Below are 19,313 nucleotides of genomic sequence, written 5' to 3'. Positions count from 1 at the left end.
TTGGATGTTGGGTTGCCCATAAAGCCCCGCCATATAGGGGGATCTTTTCTTTTCATATACTACTAGGGATGTTGGCAACACCCATCCAGACACCTATAGCTGAACAAATACATTTTCTCCACTTTCATATTTGTATCCACCATAATCATTATAGCTAGAAACTGAAGATCAGCCGCCATTCCATTTGATCAGCTTAAACATACGTTTTCCTGCCTCATGGTTAATGAAAGGTTCTTGGCAGTTTTAAATGACAAGATGAAGGTGTTCGAAAAGGTCTGGAGTCCGTGGATCAGATACTTGACTGGTGATCCCTGCACTATTCCTGACTAATATGCCTTTGGGTGGCACGGGCCGGAGTGCAGGGTTTTCCCCTTTCCCTTCCCTTCCCCCTCTCTCTTCTCCTCCTATTAAGCTATAACGAGTTGGCTGTGTACTTGCAGTCTCTTTGCAAGACATCATTGTTGGTTTGACATTGTTTGTGCACAACTCATATGTTTGCAATTAAATGCTTTGGATATGCCTGGGAGTGGCACTTCTGAGGGGAAAACTCTACAGCTAATGTGGGACTTGGGGCTACATGCCTTCAGCTTCTTTCCCTTTGACTAATAATGCAAACCCTTTCTTTTGTAGGTATAAGAGCAATCCAGATTGTGTTAACTCTGTATTATTCACTTATCTACATTATTATTTTTCTACTCTTTGTGAAAACCTTTGAAAAAAATTTGAAACAGAAAGATAATAACAATTATAACAGGAAAAAATAAACATAATGTAAAGATAATATATGCAAGCATGGGGATCCCTAAGAACTGTACAGATTCCTAACCCACCCAAGAAGCGGCATGATGCATAGGTTCCCTGACAAACGTCTGTCCCAGCGGGTGTGGGAGCACTATAACAGGGGGCATGCGTACCCAGTCTAAGGGTGCAAAGAGATTGTCACATCAGGGATCTCGATGTTTACACTCACCAGGACAAATGTTCTTCGAGGGTTGCCTTCACATCCTGCTCTCTAACACTACTGAAGAAGCGGATATTTCCAGAAAGCATGTTGAGAAAATGTGGGTGCATGCTAGGTGGTAGGTTTTAAGTATCAGCCTTTTGCCATCACTCCATTATTAGCCATGTAATAGAGAGTGCCCCTAGTGCCCCATTGTGGCCCATATTTTTATTCAATTGCTGTAATAAAAAGACTTTTAATAGATTATATATGCGTTGATGTCCTTGTATACTGTAGTACCATTAAAGTCCATATTTCCCTCCAAAACAGTACATTTCTCATAAACGATTTTAGGATGTAGGTACTTATATTGTTATATATTTGTTGGCATATATTTTGTATCTTTCTATTTGTTTTGTATCACTTTGTTTTTCAATATAACATTTTAACAAGAAAAATATTGTAGTGTTACCATTCTTTAGATGTGGTGGCTTATTTTTTTTTAAATTTTAAGGTTAAGAACATTTTAGGCAAGTACAGAAAATACCTGTTTCTAGCCAGAAATGTAATACCCTCGTCACTTTCTATCAGCAGAACTGAAAGCATAAACATCTTACAATGTCTTCCTTTCAAACTACATTTTGTAAACTCCCAATTCCTCTCCCCCCCAGGCAATATAGATAGATAGCAGAAGACCTGTTTTAGCCCATATCAGGAGAGCAGTCTAGGTGATAACCAAGGTCATGAATAAAGAATGTTTAGACTGCGCTTGCTTAACCTAAATGATGAGTTGTACTGCAAATATTGTAGTGAATACTGTAAATACCACTTACTCTTAAAACCAATCACAGTTCCAACATAATACTATAAAAGTGACAAGTAAAGTGCCATAGTGCAAAAGAAGTGGATCATGCTTTATTCCCAGGATATTCCCTGCATGTCCAACACGTGAGGTAATATAGTCACTCCGCACTCACAAGATGTTGGTGACTCCCTCGCTGTATAGTGAGGAAAGTCAAATGAGCTTGTAGGCCTTTTTGGGGGGCCTATCCCACTGTGATGTTCACTGGAGACCACCAACCCATCCAGACTTCCTTCTGTCCTAGTCCCAGAGGCTCAGAGCATTTTTATATAGGCCGAAAATGAATGGAGAGGAGACCTCTCATAGTGTAAAATCCTTTTGTGTTTATTCTTATAAACATTTAAAAAATAAGACAGTATAAAAATGTAAAAAGCTCCACTGTACAATTTAAAAAACTTTTGAGAACGTTGCCTATTGATGACGAAATGCATAGAGCGTCACTTCCAGTCCAGAGAGTGGAACACACACCAGGTAAACAGGAAGCGTCCATCTCTCCAAGCAAATAGAGGGCCATTTTTGAATTTTTTTGTACAGTGGAGCTTTTTACATTTTTGTACTGTTTTACTTTGGAAATGTATATAAGAATAGACCCAAAATGATTTTACACTATGAGAGGTCTCCTCTCCATTCATTTTCTGCCTATGTAAAAATGCTCTGGACCTCAGGACTGCGACAGCAGGAAGTCTGGATGGGTTGGAAGTCTCCAGGGAACATCAAAGTGGGATAGGTCCCCCAAAAAGACCTACAAGCCCAGTTGACTTTTCTCACTATACAGTGAGGGAGTCACCAACATCTTGTGGACACAAGGGAATATCCTGTAATGTCTGGCATAGCATTATTGTGAACCCAGCCTTACATCCCAGTGCCCACCTGCAGTTTAAATAGCAGTTTGAAGCACACATACATGCTATAATATAGAGCCATTTCTTCAAACTGCATCTAGCTATTTCAAGCTTACTAAGCTTTATCAGTGCATGAATGAATGCATGAAAATAGTACAATCATGTTTCAATAGCAATGTAGCTGTACCATAAATGTTACTAAAGCACTGCTTATTGATAACTTTACCCTGATCCCTGTTTCATGACTTATATAGTTACCTCTCTGTCAAGTTCTTCCATTAATGTAACATTTCCAAGGAGGGGGTCAACTAAAAAATATGTTTTTGATCCTGGTGGAAAGGTGAGGCCATACATCACCGGATACCCTTCTGGATCGCTGCCATTCAGTGTATATATGTATGTTCCTATGATGGGGAGATGAAGAGAAGAAAAAAAAAAACTCATAAGGATAATTCTTACAATTCCACAAAGTTGGCACCTAACAAACTATAGTAATAAAAACTGGTACAACCCACCCTTGAAGGTTCACACAGGTGAGAACTGTTACATATACCAGACACAAGTATAATGTTTGTCATATAAACATCAACGAATCATCCATTTGGGTAACCTCTGTTGTATTTTATGAGGTATTATACCTATCCAATGACTCTCCTACAGAAAGGTACATGCATCCTAAAGGCAATTTGCAGCATTCAAAACATTTTTTGAGACTATTAAGAAATGGTGTGTATGGTTATCACAAGGACAGGAAGACACAGACACTTATAAAATATTAGTAGGAAGTTCTAACTATTCCTTACTCTACTAAAAATGTGTTTTTGTCTCCACGTTAGGCTTTAATGATTTTTAATGAATACATATCAAGAATTGTTTTTTCTTTTATGTTTGCCTCGAGTCTTAAAGTGGTTATAAGGCCTAAACATTCTTTATCTTAATGCATTCCTTGTATTAAGGTAAAAAATGTTTAGGCATCAGTTTTGCTCCCCCCCCTTTTTACTCATACTTGCCAGAGCTCTTCACTTCCTAGTCTCACTGGCTTTGCTGGGGCACAGGGAGCTATTGGCTTTTACTTCTGCCAATCAAAGCCAGTGAGGAGGAAAAGGGGGAATGGGCCAAGTACTGCTGTCTGTGTCTATAGACATAGTGAAGCAAGGGAGCAGGCCTGCACGAGTATCCCCATAGAAGGCGATTTTTTACAGGGGCACTTGCCAAAGAAGAGGGGCTGGGAGTGCCGACAGGGGACTCGAGAAGAAGAGGATCGGGGACATTTTGTGCAATTCCATTGCACAGAGTATGTAAGTATAAACCTGTTTGTTATTTTTTTTTTATAACATTCATCTTTTTATAAAAAAAAGCATTTCCAATCACTTTAAACATTTTTGCTGCCATGGTGAATTTTGTATTACACTGTTACAATATCCAGAAATGGACAGATTTAACAGAAATATGTTTTTCATGTAAACTATTGAATGCCAAAATGATATTTTCTTGGTCACAGAACTATGGCCTCCCATTAGCCGCTTGATGACCATAGGTCTTACTTAGTACGTGATCCTGCACTTCCAGGTCTGGCCAGTGACCTGCTCCTGCTGGGTTTATACACAGCCAGAATTGATCTGCGTGTACCGCAGACAAGATGTCAGCTGGCACCCAATGATTATTAGGCAGAGAACCAGAATGGCAATCTGCCTATGTAAACAAGCAAAATCGCTGTTCTGTCAGTAGGGAAGGCATTGATCCTGTGTTCCTGCAAAGTAGGAACATGGATCAATGCCTTCCCCTAGTAAAAACACCCCCCACACAGTACACAAGCAATGGTTAGGAACATAGTTAACCTTTTGATCACCCCTGATGTTAATCCCTTCCCAGCCAGTGTCATTAATACAGCAACTGTGCATATTTTTAGCACTGAACACTATATTAGTGTCACTGGTCCCCAAAAAGTGTCAGTTAGTGTCCGATTTGTCAGCTGCAATATCGAAGTCCCACTCTAAGTCGCTAATCGCTGCCATTACTAGTATGAAAAAAAAAATGATAAAAAATGCCATAAATATATTTCATAGTTTATAGAAGCTATAACTTTTGCATAAACCAATCAATACATGCTTATTGGTATTTTGTTTTACCAAAAATATGTAGCAGAATACTTATTGGCCTAAATTGATGAAGACATTACATTTGATAAATGTATATTGTGTATGATTTATAGCAGAAAGTAAAACGTTCTTTTTTTTTTTCAAAATTGTCAATTTTTTTGTTTATAGCGCAAAAAAATAAAAAATGCAGAGGTGATCAAATACTACCAAAAGAAACCAAAAGGAGATAAATGTTACTTTTGTACAGCATTGCACGACCACAAAATTATCAGTTAAAAAAATGCAGTGCTGTGTTGCATGTAACGGAACCTCAACCCACGCGTACTTGTGGACTTCCATCAGTATACGGCTTCCTCCCAGTCATGAACATAGTTATCAAATTTTCCCAGCCACCCCATAAAAAGTTGGCTGACAACTTAGCTTGTACTAGAATCTCAGTTTATTGAACAGTCACACAGAAGTTATATACAGCGTGGACCTCCCCATCAGATTACCACACACAGGTCAGGGGCTGCCTGATTACATTATCATATGCAGATGAATTGTATACAGAATATAATTAACCTGAACTAATTATCTAGCCATCTGGACAGAAACAATGTGAGGTCATTAATATTTAACATTTAACAATGGAACAGACAGACTTAACACAATCCACATCACATCCACACAGTCTGTCCCATCTCCTACATTGAAGTACATGGAATACACATACATGGAATACACATCTAAGCAGACTTCATGGCAACCGGCTATAGGTCTCTAAGTGTAAAGTGGGATTAAATCTTCATATTTATTGAGAGATATTGATGATAAATATTACTCTCCCATTTGCAGTTATCCAAACCATTTTCTCAGTGTCCATTAAGTATCTGTCTTTCACTCTAATTTCTGATTTTACTAAATCTCTAGTAGTACAAGTGGTTAAAAATATATACTGCAGCACTTGATGAAGTATATGTGCACCTAAAGTATTCTGTTGAGTCTGCTTGTGCAGTTCTCCTAATGCAGCTCCCTGTGATTGTGCGGTCACATTTCTGCACTACTCCTAATGTCAGAACCAAGTTTCTATTCTCTGTAGGCTGTGCCTGTTTGCACTACAGTTGGAGAAGAATATGTAGAAATAAATTCAATTTCGGCGTAGAAATAACTAAAATCCAAAATTATCCAATTCAAAACTGTGATATAATAATCCACATAGCTCTTGATTCCAGTCCACCAAAATTACAGTGTTGTTTCCTCGTGATTAAGTGAAGCACTTCTCCCCACAGACTGGGACTCACAGGAACTTTATGCCTCTTATTCACTTGATCGGTATATAGTGCTTGTAACTATTATATAAATGCATGGAAGAAAAAAGCTCAGATAGTGTAAGTCTATGTGTTAATGTACAGTAATGTTCCTTCCCAGTCCTAAACCCCTCGCTTTATGTCTTGAGCTTGCCTGTCCCAACTGGGTGCCCATAACCTCCATGGCATGTGTGAGATGGAGGAGAGCAGCATACAGTACATCTGTTAAAATTAATCTGAAAGAGCTCAGCTCTGAGCACTGCGTTCTGAGTGCAGGGGGGGCATTAGGGGTCTAACAGACCATTGATAATGCACAGTGTTTTTTCAAAAAACTGTAATTCACAAAGAAACGCTCATTAAAATCTAAAATCTTAAAGTTGATCGCAAGCATATCGCATAAACATCACATCCTGTTTATGAATGTCATATCCTGTGGATGTAGACAGCAAAAGCTGATGAAGATGGTGCAAAAAAAGCAACATGAGTACAGTCAAATGCACCTAGCACATTCAGGATCTCAGCAATATGATAAAAATAATTTTTGATTTAATCTCACTCCTGACAAGATTCTGGAAAAAAGATATTTTGTGCTGCTATTGCACAGAAACCGTACAGTACATTGGTGAGGAGGCCTGTGAAATTCCCACCATCTCGCCAGCTACCATCCAAATGTAACGCAGCCAACAATTTAGTCATGGCTGGTATAGCATGGCTTTTCTGGGTTTGTGGGCTCAAGGTACCCTATGAGTTGGGTATACTGCTGCATAATTAGTGCATTGGACAACCAGAACTTCTGCAGGGTATCAGGATCTGTGTATTTATTCAGGATCCGTGTATTTATCCAGCAATGTGCACTCCTTAAAGCGGAGTTCCACCTAAAAGTGGAACTTCCGCTTTAGGTATTCTAACCCCCTGACATGCCACATTTGGCATGTCATTTTTTTTGGGGGGGGGGAGCGGGTACCTAGTTTTGACAGGTACCCGCTCCCACTTCCGCTCGGAGCGCCGCGGCGCCCTGAACGGAAGTTCTCCTCTCCCCCTCCCTCCCTGCAATCTTCTGTGACATGTCAGAGGTCCCAGAAGATTGCCGGCCACTCAAGACGCGCAGCGCGACTCGCGCATGTGCAGTGGGTACCCGGCTGTGAAGCCGCAAACTGTCACAGCCGGGTGCCCACAGCAGTGATGCCGGCGCCGAGGGAGAGGATCAAGGCTTCGGGCGGCCGCATCGTTGGACTGTTGGACAGGTGAGTGAAATGGCTGGAACTCCGCTTTAAAGCATCTTTCCTTTTAAAGGACCACTCTAGATCTTCTCCTCCTCCCCTTCTGCATTACTTTAACTTTCAGAAGATTGAATTCAAAGGCCTCCATCGATTGTGCTATGCAGTCTGTCAGCCTCCAGAGACAACTCCTGAGTGGAATCTAGCTGCCACCTGCTTGTTTGCACTTTCCCACAGATATATTTTTAAAACAATCACTGACCTCCTACCCTGGGCCTGACCATTTTCTGTAAATTGACTTTAACGCATTCTTATACAGTATTTCCCGAGTTACCATTTTTGGAGTTTGCACTAAATACTACATATGAGCAATAGTGAATTTACATTTTCAGTATCTCATTTGATAAGTGGTCACCTGACCATCCATAACGCATGCAAAACCTTTCGTGAATTGTGGCCATTGTGTCTGTGTGCCTGCATGCCCCAGGGGCTTTTACAAATTTTCAGGGTGTTTTTAAATTCATTAAACTTCGATTTTGTAGAAAATGTTTTTTCCTTTTTTTTTTTTTACATGTGTTTTTAACTAAACCTTATTGTTATTACAAGGGACTGACATAGCGGTGGCACCTTCACTCACATGTAGAAGAGATTAGGTGGCTATTCAGCTGATCAAATCACTTCTACTACATAGCCAGTAGCTGGCAGAGAAAAGGCAAACAAAGTCTGGCTGCTATAGCAGCCTAGAGTTTGTTTGCATTCTCCTGCAGCCGCCACCATAAAAGTCACGTTGGCAGCAGCAATAGGGTCTATCCTGGATATTAGGAGAATGGCGATGAGTGATTTTTTGAAAACTAAGCACAACAATCAACAGGAATGGCCATTTTTTTATATTGACACAATTTATCTTGCAGCAGAGTGGTCTACTGCCCTCTAACACATGTTGCAAAAATGTTTTGCGAAAACATTGAAGCACTAAAGCAAAGCATGAGATACCTTTTGGTTTAGTCTTGCAGAGCAGTGGAACCTATAACTAGGGCTGCCAGCAGCTAATACAGAGGATAAGTATTAACGAATGAGCAGGGAAATGTATTCATGAAGGTATGGCTGTCAAGTCACCAACAGTTTCAGGTGAAGGAGAGATAATACATTGCACTCCCTATAAAAAATCATGTCTAAAGGGATGTAGACCCCGCAATGTTCTTTAAGTGAATGACCTGGCCAATCCCGTCAACACCACATTCCAGTAGAGGATAGAAACATAAAAAAATTGGAAAACAACGGGACTTTATAGGTGTTGACCTCCCCCTTCTGTGCTACTAAGAATAGACATACATATTGTAAAAAATTATTGCTTTATTTAAATCCAAACATTGATAGTTAAAAAGTTTCAGTCATAAAAAAATGAAATAAAATCAAATCCAGAAATTGATATTGCACATCATGGTATATAACATAACATGGTAATAATGTAAACACCACCCTCAAACTAAAAGAGTTCCCCCTCTCCCAAGTCTCCTCCCAAGGAATTTTGCCTTAGGACTTCTTCAGGGGTGTTTATAGAGAGGGTTCAGGTGAGTTACTACAAAAGCAAAAAAAAAAAAAGGCAAACTAATACACATTTTTATTTCTTTATAATAAACATCATAAGAGAAAACATTATTATAAACATTCTTGATTATTTACAAATTTCAAGTAATGATAATCAATACTTTTATGAAACAATTTGAAAAGGTACTGTGTATATATGTGGTTATGGGGATTGCACAAAACCAATATTCAGCTGCCATGATTACAGCTTTAAAGAAGCAAAGAAACAAATCACTGCTCAAAGTGCTGACAGCTGGGCCAGTAGTATTCCCAAGTAAACTGTAGTAGTCCTGCAAGACTGGGTGCTCACCAAGGTCCGCAACCTAAGAAGTCTATAGGCATGTAGAAAGAAAGTGGCACTTCCAGTCTCAGGAAAGTAGAAACTTGAGTTTTATTTCTTCAAATCAAAAAGTCCAACATTGACATGTGCAAGACAAACAGGATAGCAGCAAACGCGTTTCACACCATGTGCTTATTCATTGCTGATTGCAAGCAGACATGTGTCCTCATTTATGAGCCAGGCAGCACTATCTTGTCCAATCAAACAAGTGGTTTCTGGAACATAGACACCTGGCTCAAATAGATGAAGACCGATTGGTCTGGCTGCATAAAAGAGGACATACACATTCAATTCGATTGCTCAAATCGTTGTTAAAAAAATGTGCAAAAAAACATTTTTACTCCAAGAAAACAATAAATCCATGAACAACATATAGATTGAATGTGTATGCAAAGACCCACAATATTCCATATATAAACAAACAAACATAGTATCAAACATTCAATATAAAATCTTTAGCAGAAAGATACAAAAAAACTATCTATAACCAAATAAATGAATACATGTATATAGATACAAAAGGAGGAGGAGGAATAAATACACATGATGCGCATGATGAAAAAAGATCAATTCACTATTTAAACAAAATATATATATATATATATATATAAAAAAATATATAAAAAAAATTGTTTATGCGCACCATATATATCTACTCCTATTCAAAACCAGCTAAGCCCTGACAACCCACTGGGCGCAAAACAACCAGAGAACCCTTCACATATATGTTTATATGGCAAAATAATTTAGTGAAGTCTAAAAAAAAAATCACATGTGCGATTTTGTAGTCGCTTTAAACAAAGCAAAAACATATCCACAGCTCATGAGGGGAGACTCTTCTATATGTCTAAGTGAATACACATTCCAGTCATACATCATTTCTGATCCCACCCAACAAACAAAGCATGTCAAAACCTGTGTGGAACCATAATATCTAATGTAAAGGAGAGGTTCCTTATGCATATATGTATCCACCCCAAAAAGAGACAAAAAAAAGGCCATCTTACCCGTATTGGAGGGAATATATTGTATAAAATCCTTTCAGCCAAAAAATGGCTATAAGGGTCCATATACACGGGACGTTAGAAAAAACGTCCTGCAAAGCTATTTCTGACGCCGGGAAAAAGCAGCTGTTAAACGTGCTTTCAGTAGCTTTTTCCATTTGCGTTATTGCACGTTTGGCCACGTTGCTTTTAGCAGCGTTTTTCTGCCTCCATTCAAAATCAATGGTTCCCTATGGGAGCCTATTGATTTGAATGGAAGTCGCACCGCAAGATGGATCCGACTTGCGGCGCGACCTGCACTGTGAGAATCTTGAGGGGGAACTCCACGCCAAAAATGGGAAAAAAACTGCGTGGGGTTCCCCCCCAGGTTCCAAACCAGGCCCTTCGGGTCCGGTATGGAATTTGAGGGTAGCCCCACGCGGAAAAAACGGCATGGCCCCCCCCAAAATCCATACCAGACCCTTATCCGAGCATGCAGCCCGCAGGCCAGGAAAGGGGAGGGGATGAGCGAGCGGCCCCACCCCCCCTGGACCACACCAGGCCACATGCCCTCAACATGGGGGGGGGTGTTGGTGCTTTGGGGCAGGGGGAGCTCTGCACCCCCCACCTCAAAGCACCTTGCCCCCATGTTGATGAGGACAAGGGCCTCATCCCCATAACCCTGGCCGGTGGGTGTGGGGGTCTGTGGGCAGGGGGCTCATCAGAATCTGGAAGCCCCCTTTAACAAGGGACCCCCCAGATCCTGGACCCCTCCCTATGTGAATGGGTATGGGGTACACTGTACCCCTACTCATTCACCACATAAAAGGCAGTGTATGGAAATAATGACAGGAGATGTTTTGGAAAGTTTATTAAAAATCTTCATCCGCCTCTTCTTGTCTTCTCCTCTCCGGGGTCCTCTCCTCTCCGGGGTCTTCTGCTCTTTTGCTGTCCTCTCTTCTTGTGTTCTTCTCTCTGGGGTCTTCTGCTCTTTTGCTGTCCCCTCTTCTGCTGTCCTCTCTTTTCTTCTCCTCTCCGGTTTTCTGCTCTTTTGCTGTCGGCTGTCGGCTGTTCTTCCTCCGGTCCTCCTCCGACGACGTTTCCGGTGATTATGCCGGTCTCCGGTCTCTGCAGCTTATTATATAGCCATTAGGGGCGTGGCCCCGATGACGTCATCGGGAGGCCCTGCCCCCTCATGTCACAGAAGACATCATATGTGACATGAGGGGGCGGGGCCTCTCGATGATGTCATCGGGGGCCACGCCCCTAATGGCTATATAATAAGCTGCAGAGACCTGAGACCGGCATAATCACTGGAGACGTCGGAGGAGGAGGACCGGAGGAAGAAGAGCCGACAGCCGACAGCAAAAGAGCAGAAGACCGGAGAGGAGAAGAAAAAAAGAGAGGACAGCAGAAGAGGGGACAGCAAAAGAGCAGAAGACCCCGGAGAGAAGCACACAAGAAGAGCGGAAAGCAAAAGAGCAGAAGACCCCGGAGAGGAGAAGACAAGAAGAGCCGGATGAAGATTTTTAATAAACTTTCCAAAACGTCTCCTGTCGTTATTTCCATACACTGCCTTTTATGTGGTGAATGAGTAGGGGTACAGTGTACCCCATACCCATTCACATAGGGAGGGGGTCCAGGATCTGGGGGCCCCTTGTTAAAGGGGGCTTCCAGATTCCGATGAGCCCCCTGCCCGCAGACCCCCACAACCACCAGCCAGGGTTGTGGGGATGAGGCCCTTGTCCTCATCAACATGGGAGCAAGGTACTTTGAGGTGGGGGGTGCAGAGCTCCCCCTGCCCCAAAGCACCAACACCCCCCCATGTTGAGGGCATGTGGCCTGGTGTGGTCCAGGGGGGGTGGGGCCGCTCGCTCGTCCCCTCCCCTTTCCTGGCCTGCCGGGCTGCATGCTCGGATAAGGGTCTGGTATGGATTTTGGGGGGACCCCACGCCGTTTTTTTGGCATGGGGCTACCCTCAAATTCCATACCGGACCCGAAGGGCCTGGTTTGGAACCTGGGGGGGAACCCCACGCAGTTTTTTTCCCATTTTTGGCGTGGAGTTCCCCCTCAAGATTCTCACAGTGCAGGTGCGACTTCCATTCAAATCAATAGGCTCCCATAGGGAACCATTGATTTTGAATGGAAGAAAAAAACTTATAACGTGGCTGAACGTAGGTTCATCACGTTCAGTCACGTTTAGTCACGTTCGGCCGCGTTTCTGCGTTTGAAACGTCGGGAAACACACGTTCGAACGCAAATAATTGCGTTCTAAAAAAAGTCCCTGTATCTGCCTGCAAATGACTGTAAACGACCATGTGTACATGGACAGATAAGATAACATGCAGCTGCGTTCAGGGGCTTCTGAAAAAAACGCCCAACTACTCCTAAACGGCCATTTCCAGCGTCCCGTGTACATGGAGCCTAAGTCCAGTCGTTATTGTATATAAACAAATAAGCTTATAAAAAAAAATTGATTGCAGCTTTAACATTGTGCAAAAATCACTCTTAAAATTAATATGGGATGTGAAGGTTTATTGATTGATACCGTGAAATAAATATATGAATAAATAAACTAAGGAGTCTGTCCCCAACCTACTGTTGGGCAGACTTTGCTGATCCTACAGCAGACCATCAATAGTCCATTTATTTTCTCTTCACATAGAAATAGTTCATTTTCTCTTCACATAGAAAACATCCATTGTTTTTCTCTTCACATAGAAAATGTTCCTTTTGTTTTTCTCTTCACATAGAAAACAATACAAGACCTCACCTTGAGAAGTCTTCAGTCTTTTTATCCTCCTCAGCGCACATCGCTTCAGGAGGCATACATCTGACTGCTCTCCTATCCCCAGCTCACACAGCTTCAGGAGGCAGCCATCTGACTGTCCTCCTCTACTCACACAGCGTCAGGATGCAGCCCTCAATAGACTTCCTCTGGACAAATAATAGAGGCCTTAATTTCCACATTCTGAATAGTTGAAGGGTTTTCAACTTCTTTACACCTTCCTGCTGGCTACCTCTGCAGCCGACACCCTATAGTAATTGGTGCATTGTCTAAACCAAGCAGAAGTGTATCTCCCATCTGTGACAACACTCACAGATTTACCTGACTTCCTGTCACATACCCCCCCCCCTTGTCTCAACCCTGGCTTGTCTATATACGCTTGTCTATATACACTTGTTTTGGCTGATCCTCTCCATCTTCATATAGCCAATTCTCTGTATCTTCAAGCTTGAGGATGAAACTGTTTCTGTCATCTTCATTGACAGATTTCTCATAAATGTCAGACAGCTTGTCCTGCATAACCATCTGTCCTATCCGCCATGGAGGACCGTGATCCATAGGCAACTCAATTGTGCTAGTCTTAATGTCTTCCCCAATCTTGAGCCGCCTTTTACTGCAATCAATAAATGATTTCCACAAAACTTTGAGAACCTCTGCTTCACTTAGCTTTGTTCCAAGTAATATCTGTACTTTTTCTAGTGGACCTGTTTTGTCTTGATCCACGCTGACTGTTCCCACTACTGTTTCTTTTAAGGTTTGAAGGACCCCTAGAGAGTCTGCATGTATTCTTAAGAATTCTCCTAATTTGGACAGGGACTCTTGACGTCCCTCTGTTACTTGAGTTACCTCTCCATACAGCTGTACACCATCATTGACTCTTTGTTGTAAAAGGGAATGATCTTCTTTCTTGAGCTTGGCTTGCTCTAAGATGCTGTGCAGAGGATCTTCCATTTGTGACAACAGGCTGTCACACATTTCTTCAAAGTGACCCCTGTTCCTTTTTCCAGAGACATCAATATCATTCACCAAACATTTCATATTTAGAGGCAGATCTGAAGCATTGGCACTCATCAACTTCTTAAGCTTTTCGCCCTCCTGAGCGAGTCGCAGTAAAGGCCTACTATTTGATTTGATATCCAGTTTATATTTCTTGCCAAATTCTTCACAGAAGTAGCCAACCAGAACACCATCAACTTTCCTTCCACCAACATATGGGTCAAAGGCAACAACACAGTCTATTACAGGTTTCTTCAATGCACTTTCTGCTATTGCACTACTTTTCCCTTGTAGCTCCTTTAGTATTTCCGTGATTTGGTTGAATTGCATATCTGCTGAATTATTTGACCATTGAAGGTCACCTAGTTCCTTTTCTTTATCTGAACTCCCCATGGAATGCATCTCAAGATCACGATCAAACTTTTGCCACCTGTCTTTCACTAGTTCCATTTTGGAAATATTCCCGGAAAGGCACTTATTAATTTGCTTCCCGTTTTCATCAACAGTCTTAGTTCTCTCCAAGGTGGTGTTTGCCACATAAGTTACAGTGTACCTGATCACCCCCACAATAGTCATTGTGTCACCATAAGGACTTGTTCACATGTATGATGCTCTCTGAAGAGCCATCCCTGTTTGGATCGCTCTTCAGAGAGCATTTGACAGGCAGTAAGGAGGCATTGTGTTGCCTCCTCACTATCTGCTTTAGCCCCTTGGACCCTGCACAAGCAACCCAATTCACTTAAATAGGTCACAATCAGCAGGTGTACAGGGGGGACCAAGCATCACAGCCACAGCAAGAGTACATCCCCAGCCACTGCCTCTGCAGCTAAAGGGGGTAGCAGTTAAGGGGTGATAAAACCACAGCTCAACCACAAGGTTTTACCAACCTCACATGTGAACAAGCCCTAATAGTGCAGCCAGTCACAGTTCTCCAATCACCACCACACCAGCCACAGTGTTGCCTGCAATAGTGTAGCTTTAATCAGTGTTACTGATTTGCCTGTTTATTAATCATGTTTCTGTCAGTTGCCTGGGCCGATCCTTTGCCCATATGCTGACCATGTCTCTGCCTGCGCCTGAATTGACCCATCTGCACATCCTAATGACAATGTTCCTGCAAGACACCAGTCCCAGCCATGCCCTGTGAACAACTGCACTCATGGAACAGCAATGTACCAATAGGCTAGGCTTGTTTGGTATATAGGAACAGCTGTAGGTGATGATACACTAAGCTATATTCACTGACCACTTGTATAGAGGCAGCCATCACAGTACATTAGTTTTGATACAATTGATTGATTTGTGTGAAACACAAGATACAATGTGTGGTACAAATTCAGTTCAGGTACTAAAAAAAATCTCACACATGTGGTATTGCAATACTCAGGAGTAGTAGAATGTGTTTTGGTTTTAATTCTAAATATGCCTATGCTATATGTGAGAAATATCTTATTAAATTAAACAACTTTGTGTAAAAGAATAACATTTCATTTTCATTCCGCATTTTCAAAAAAAGACTCACAATGCCTCTTAGAAAATACCTTGGCATGTTTGCTTTGTGGTCATTTTGTGGGTGTTTCCAAAATTGTGGTATTCAGGAACTTAGAAGTGTAATTTATGCCCCTGGAATGACTGAAGGTGCTCCTTGGATTATGGGACCCTCTGTGGGGCTAGGCTGTGAAAAAGTCTCACACATGTGGTATCCCCATACTCAGGAGGTGAATCAGAATGTGTTTTATCTTATTAATTGAACATTTAAAAAAAAAAAACACATTTTAATTTTCTTGTTGCCCTTTGAGGGTAGAGGCCCTGAATCTGAACACCAGCATGAGCTACCTCTATAAGCAATTGGTTCAGTGTCAGTCATTATAAAGGAGTTTCTAAAAGAAATTTTTTTTAAGAGAAACAAACCCAGGTATAAATAATTGGGCTATAAAAGGAGCTGATAATTCATATTCTTTAGCCGTTGATTTCAGGACACTAAATAAATACATAACAAATAACAAGCCAGTTGTTTCTGATAATCCTGACATCAAGTCACATTTAAATGCCAAAGCTAAAGTATTCTCTGTACTGGAGATTGCTAAGGTCTCTCTCTCTCTCTCTCTCTCTCTCTCTCTCTCTTCTTCTTCTTCTTCTCTCTCTCTCTTTCTCTGTCTTCTCTCTCTTTCTCTCTCTCTCTCTTTTTCTCTAGTTCTCTCTCTCTCTCTCTCTACAAGAACCATTTCTGCTATTCCAGTTCCAGCAACTCACAAGGCACTGCATCATTTTTTTTAACAAGTTAATCACTGTAGTCAGTTTATACAGGAAGTTGCTGAGAAACCTAAATCATTATATGATCTTTTGAGAAATAAAGATGGTATACTTGATCAATGGGGTTAGACCTATTTCTCCAGACTCCTGACACCAACAGAGGAAGATTTTAGTCACGTATCAAACAATTGCTAGGTGTTAACTTTGCACAGTGGTTTAAAGTTTTGTCATCTAAACATATTCAAAAAGGTCTTGCAGCCAAATACACAAAGTAATGTACAAATGCATCTTAAAAACCTTTAACTTGTGTTTTTAGAACTAGCGCTGAGGAAAGATTTGAACTAGTATTTGTTAATGGCACCTAATGTAGTTCAGTAGGTCTTTCAATTTGGTTTCCAAAGAATGATTATGCAATTCAGAAAATAGTAACAGAGTTTTATTCCACAGAAAATGCTCAGTTGGAAGATATTAAGACAGCAATTATTGCTAATGAAAAGGTAAACAAGAAAGTAAAAGTCAAAAAGAATCTGTGGACCCATCAAACAAAGAATTGAATTAGGGATTATTGAAGTCAATCTTTGAATTTACCTCCAACAGTCCTTATAGATATGCCATTTTTTTTTTTTTTAAATCTGACCAGGACAGACAATCATGAATTGAGCATGGGAAGTTCGATGGCACATATTTTAGCCAACGAGGGAGCTACAGTAGAACACTCTGATATGACAATAGCTTCAGAACAGAAAACAGATACGCGTCTCTTTAATTTTGCAGAGTAGAAAGGCATATACTATTGCAAACTTCTGGGATTGATAGAAAAACCTCTCATTGTTTGTTAAAACAAAGTTTTGAGTCATGACCAAAAAGAGAAGTTGCATCTTGTAATGCTTACATTTCACAAAGTATTAGCTTAAGATTTTAGCACATTATTGAGAAGAAAAGAGCTTAAGATTTCTAGATATCCATTTCAAATGTCCGCATCAAAATACACTGCTCAAAAAAATAAAGCAACACTTTTTAATCAGAGTGTAACATCAAGTCAATTAAGCTCCTGGGCTATTGATCTGGTCAGTTAAGTAGCAGAGGGGGTTGGTAATCAGATTCAGCTGCTTTGGTGTTAGAAATTAACAACAGGTGCACTAGAAGGGCAACAATGGGACAACCCCCCAAAATAGGAATGGTTTTACAGGTAGAGATCACTGGCATTTTTTCCCCTACTTTCCCCTTCTGACTGTTTTTCACTTGTTCTGCACTTGACTAGGCTCAGTGTCCCTACTGGTAGCATAAGGCGATACCTGGATCCTATAGAGGTTGCACAGACAGTCCAAGGAGACAGGCAGTTACTGTAGGAGAGCTGGTCAGAGCTGTATAAGGTCATTAACCCATCAGCAGGACCAGTATCTACTCCTTTGTTCAAGGAGGAACAGGATGAGCACTGCCAGAGCCCTATAAAATGACCTCCAACAGGCAACTGGTTTGAATCAGAAACATACTTCAGGAGGGTGGCCTGAGAGCCCAATGTCCTCTAGTGGGCCCTGTGCTCACTGCCCGGCACAGTGGAGCTTGATGGGCTTTGCCATTAAACACCAGGACAGGCAGGTCCGCCGCCGGCGCTCTGTGCTTTTCACAGATGAGAGCAGGTTCACCCTGTGGACATGTGACAGATATGGAAGGATCTGGAGAAGCTGAAAAAAAACTGAAGAGTGCAGAATCTGGTGCAGCTGTGCATGGTAACCAATCAGCTTCTAACTTCAGCTTGTTCAAATAAGCTTTTAGAATACAACCTGGAAGCCGTTTGGTTTCTGTGCAGCTATGAGATTTTACACTCTCCAGTTTTAGTAAATCAACCCCTATGTTGACATCGTACTGCTGTTTAATAGGTAGTCAAGGAATTGGATGCCTAATTTATGCTCTTTGAAAGCCTAAAGATGTTCCTTGGAATTTGGGTCCCTCTATGCATCTAGGCTATATAAAGGTCTCACACATGTGGAATATTGTACCGTATACTTGGGAAGTGTAGCAGAATGTGTTTTGGGGGTATAATTATAACTATGCCTTTGCTGTGTGTGAAAAGTAACTTGGTAAAATGTCAACTTTCTTCCCTTTCCAAAAAATTGCAACTTCAAAAAAGCTCACCATGCCTCTTATTCAATAGCTTGGACTGCACTTGTACTGTCCTGGCATTTTAGCATTTTAGGGCCTTAAGAAATTAAATGGGCAGTCAGTACATCAGGACTGATCAATTTTCAAATATATATACCATAGTTAACGTTTACACAGACTGAATAATATACATTGATTTGGGTTATTTTTACCAAAGAAATATACATTTTCGCCTAAATGTATAAGAAAAAAAAAAAAAGCTAATTCATTTGCACAGTTTTATAACAGAAATTAATAATTTTTTTTTTTCGCAATTTTTGGTATTTTTTAATTTATACAGCAAAAAATAAAAACTCAGTGGTGATTAAATACCACCAAAAGAAAGTTCTATGTGTTTCAAAAGTGATTAAAATTAAATTTGGGTACATTGTTGCTTGTCTGATGCCAATGTTATGTGCTGAAAATTGTAAAATGGCCTGAGCAAGAAGGTTGTGAAAGTGTCCGGACTTGAGGTGGTTTAGTTTAAAAAAATAAATTCATGTTTAGATTTTATTAAATTATAATTAAAAATTGAAAAGAAATATGGGTTATAGGTCTTAATGCTAAATTGAATAGAAGTATGGGTTATAGGTCTTAATTAGGGTTGAGCGGACACCTAGATGTCCGTGTTCGACGGGTTCGGCCGAACTTTAAAAAAAAGTCCGGGTCCGTGTCCCGGACTTTTACCGAACTTTTCCCGGACACCGAACCCCATTGAAGTCAATGGGGACCCGAACTTTAAGGCACTAAAATGGCTCTAAAACACCAAAGGAAAGGGCTAGAGTGCTGCAAATGGCAGCAAAACGTAATTAAGAGCATGGCAAGTGCTCTGCAAACAAATGTGGATAGGGAAATAACTTAAAACAACAAAAAAAAACAGAAAAATAAAACAATGTTCTTCTTCATCTCTGAAGGACGAGGCCCATATGGAGTAGGAGGGAGGTTGAGGTGGTGGTGGATGTGGCGGTGACATAG

General features: G+C 41.0%; 1 protein-coding gene across 2 annotated transcripts in view; it reads right to left on the bottom strand.

Annotated features, from left to right (window-relative positions):
- Positions 1-19,313, bottom strand: part of CDHR1 (cadherin related family member 1) — a 233,238-nt gene that overhangs the window by 176,625 nt on the left and 37,300 nt on the right. For both annotated transcript variants that reach the window (XM_082268497.1, XM_082268498.1), the window contains exon 3: positions 2,903-3,048. In XM_082268497.1, coding sequence (XP_082124623.1) covers positions 2,903-3,048 — 146 coding nt within the window. The remainder of the gene's footprint in view (positions 1-2,902; positions 3,049-19,313) is intronic.

Source organism: Pelophylax lessonae, assembly GCF_965119305.1.
Source record: "Pelophylax lessonae genome assembly, chromosome: 9".
NCBI classification, from domain to species: domain Eukaryota; kingdom Metazoa; phylum Chordata; class Amphibia; order Anura; family Ranidae; genus Pelophylax; species Pelophylax lessonae.
The sequence above is the reverse complement of the archived record's forward strand: the minus strand, read 5'-3'. Positions and strand labels throughout refer to the sequence as shown.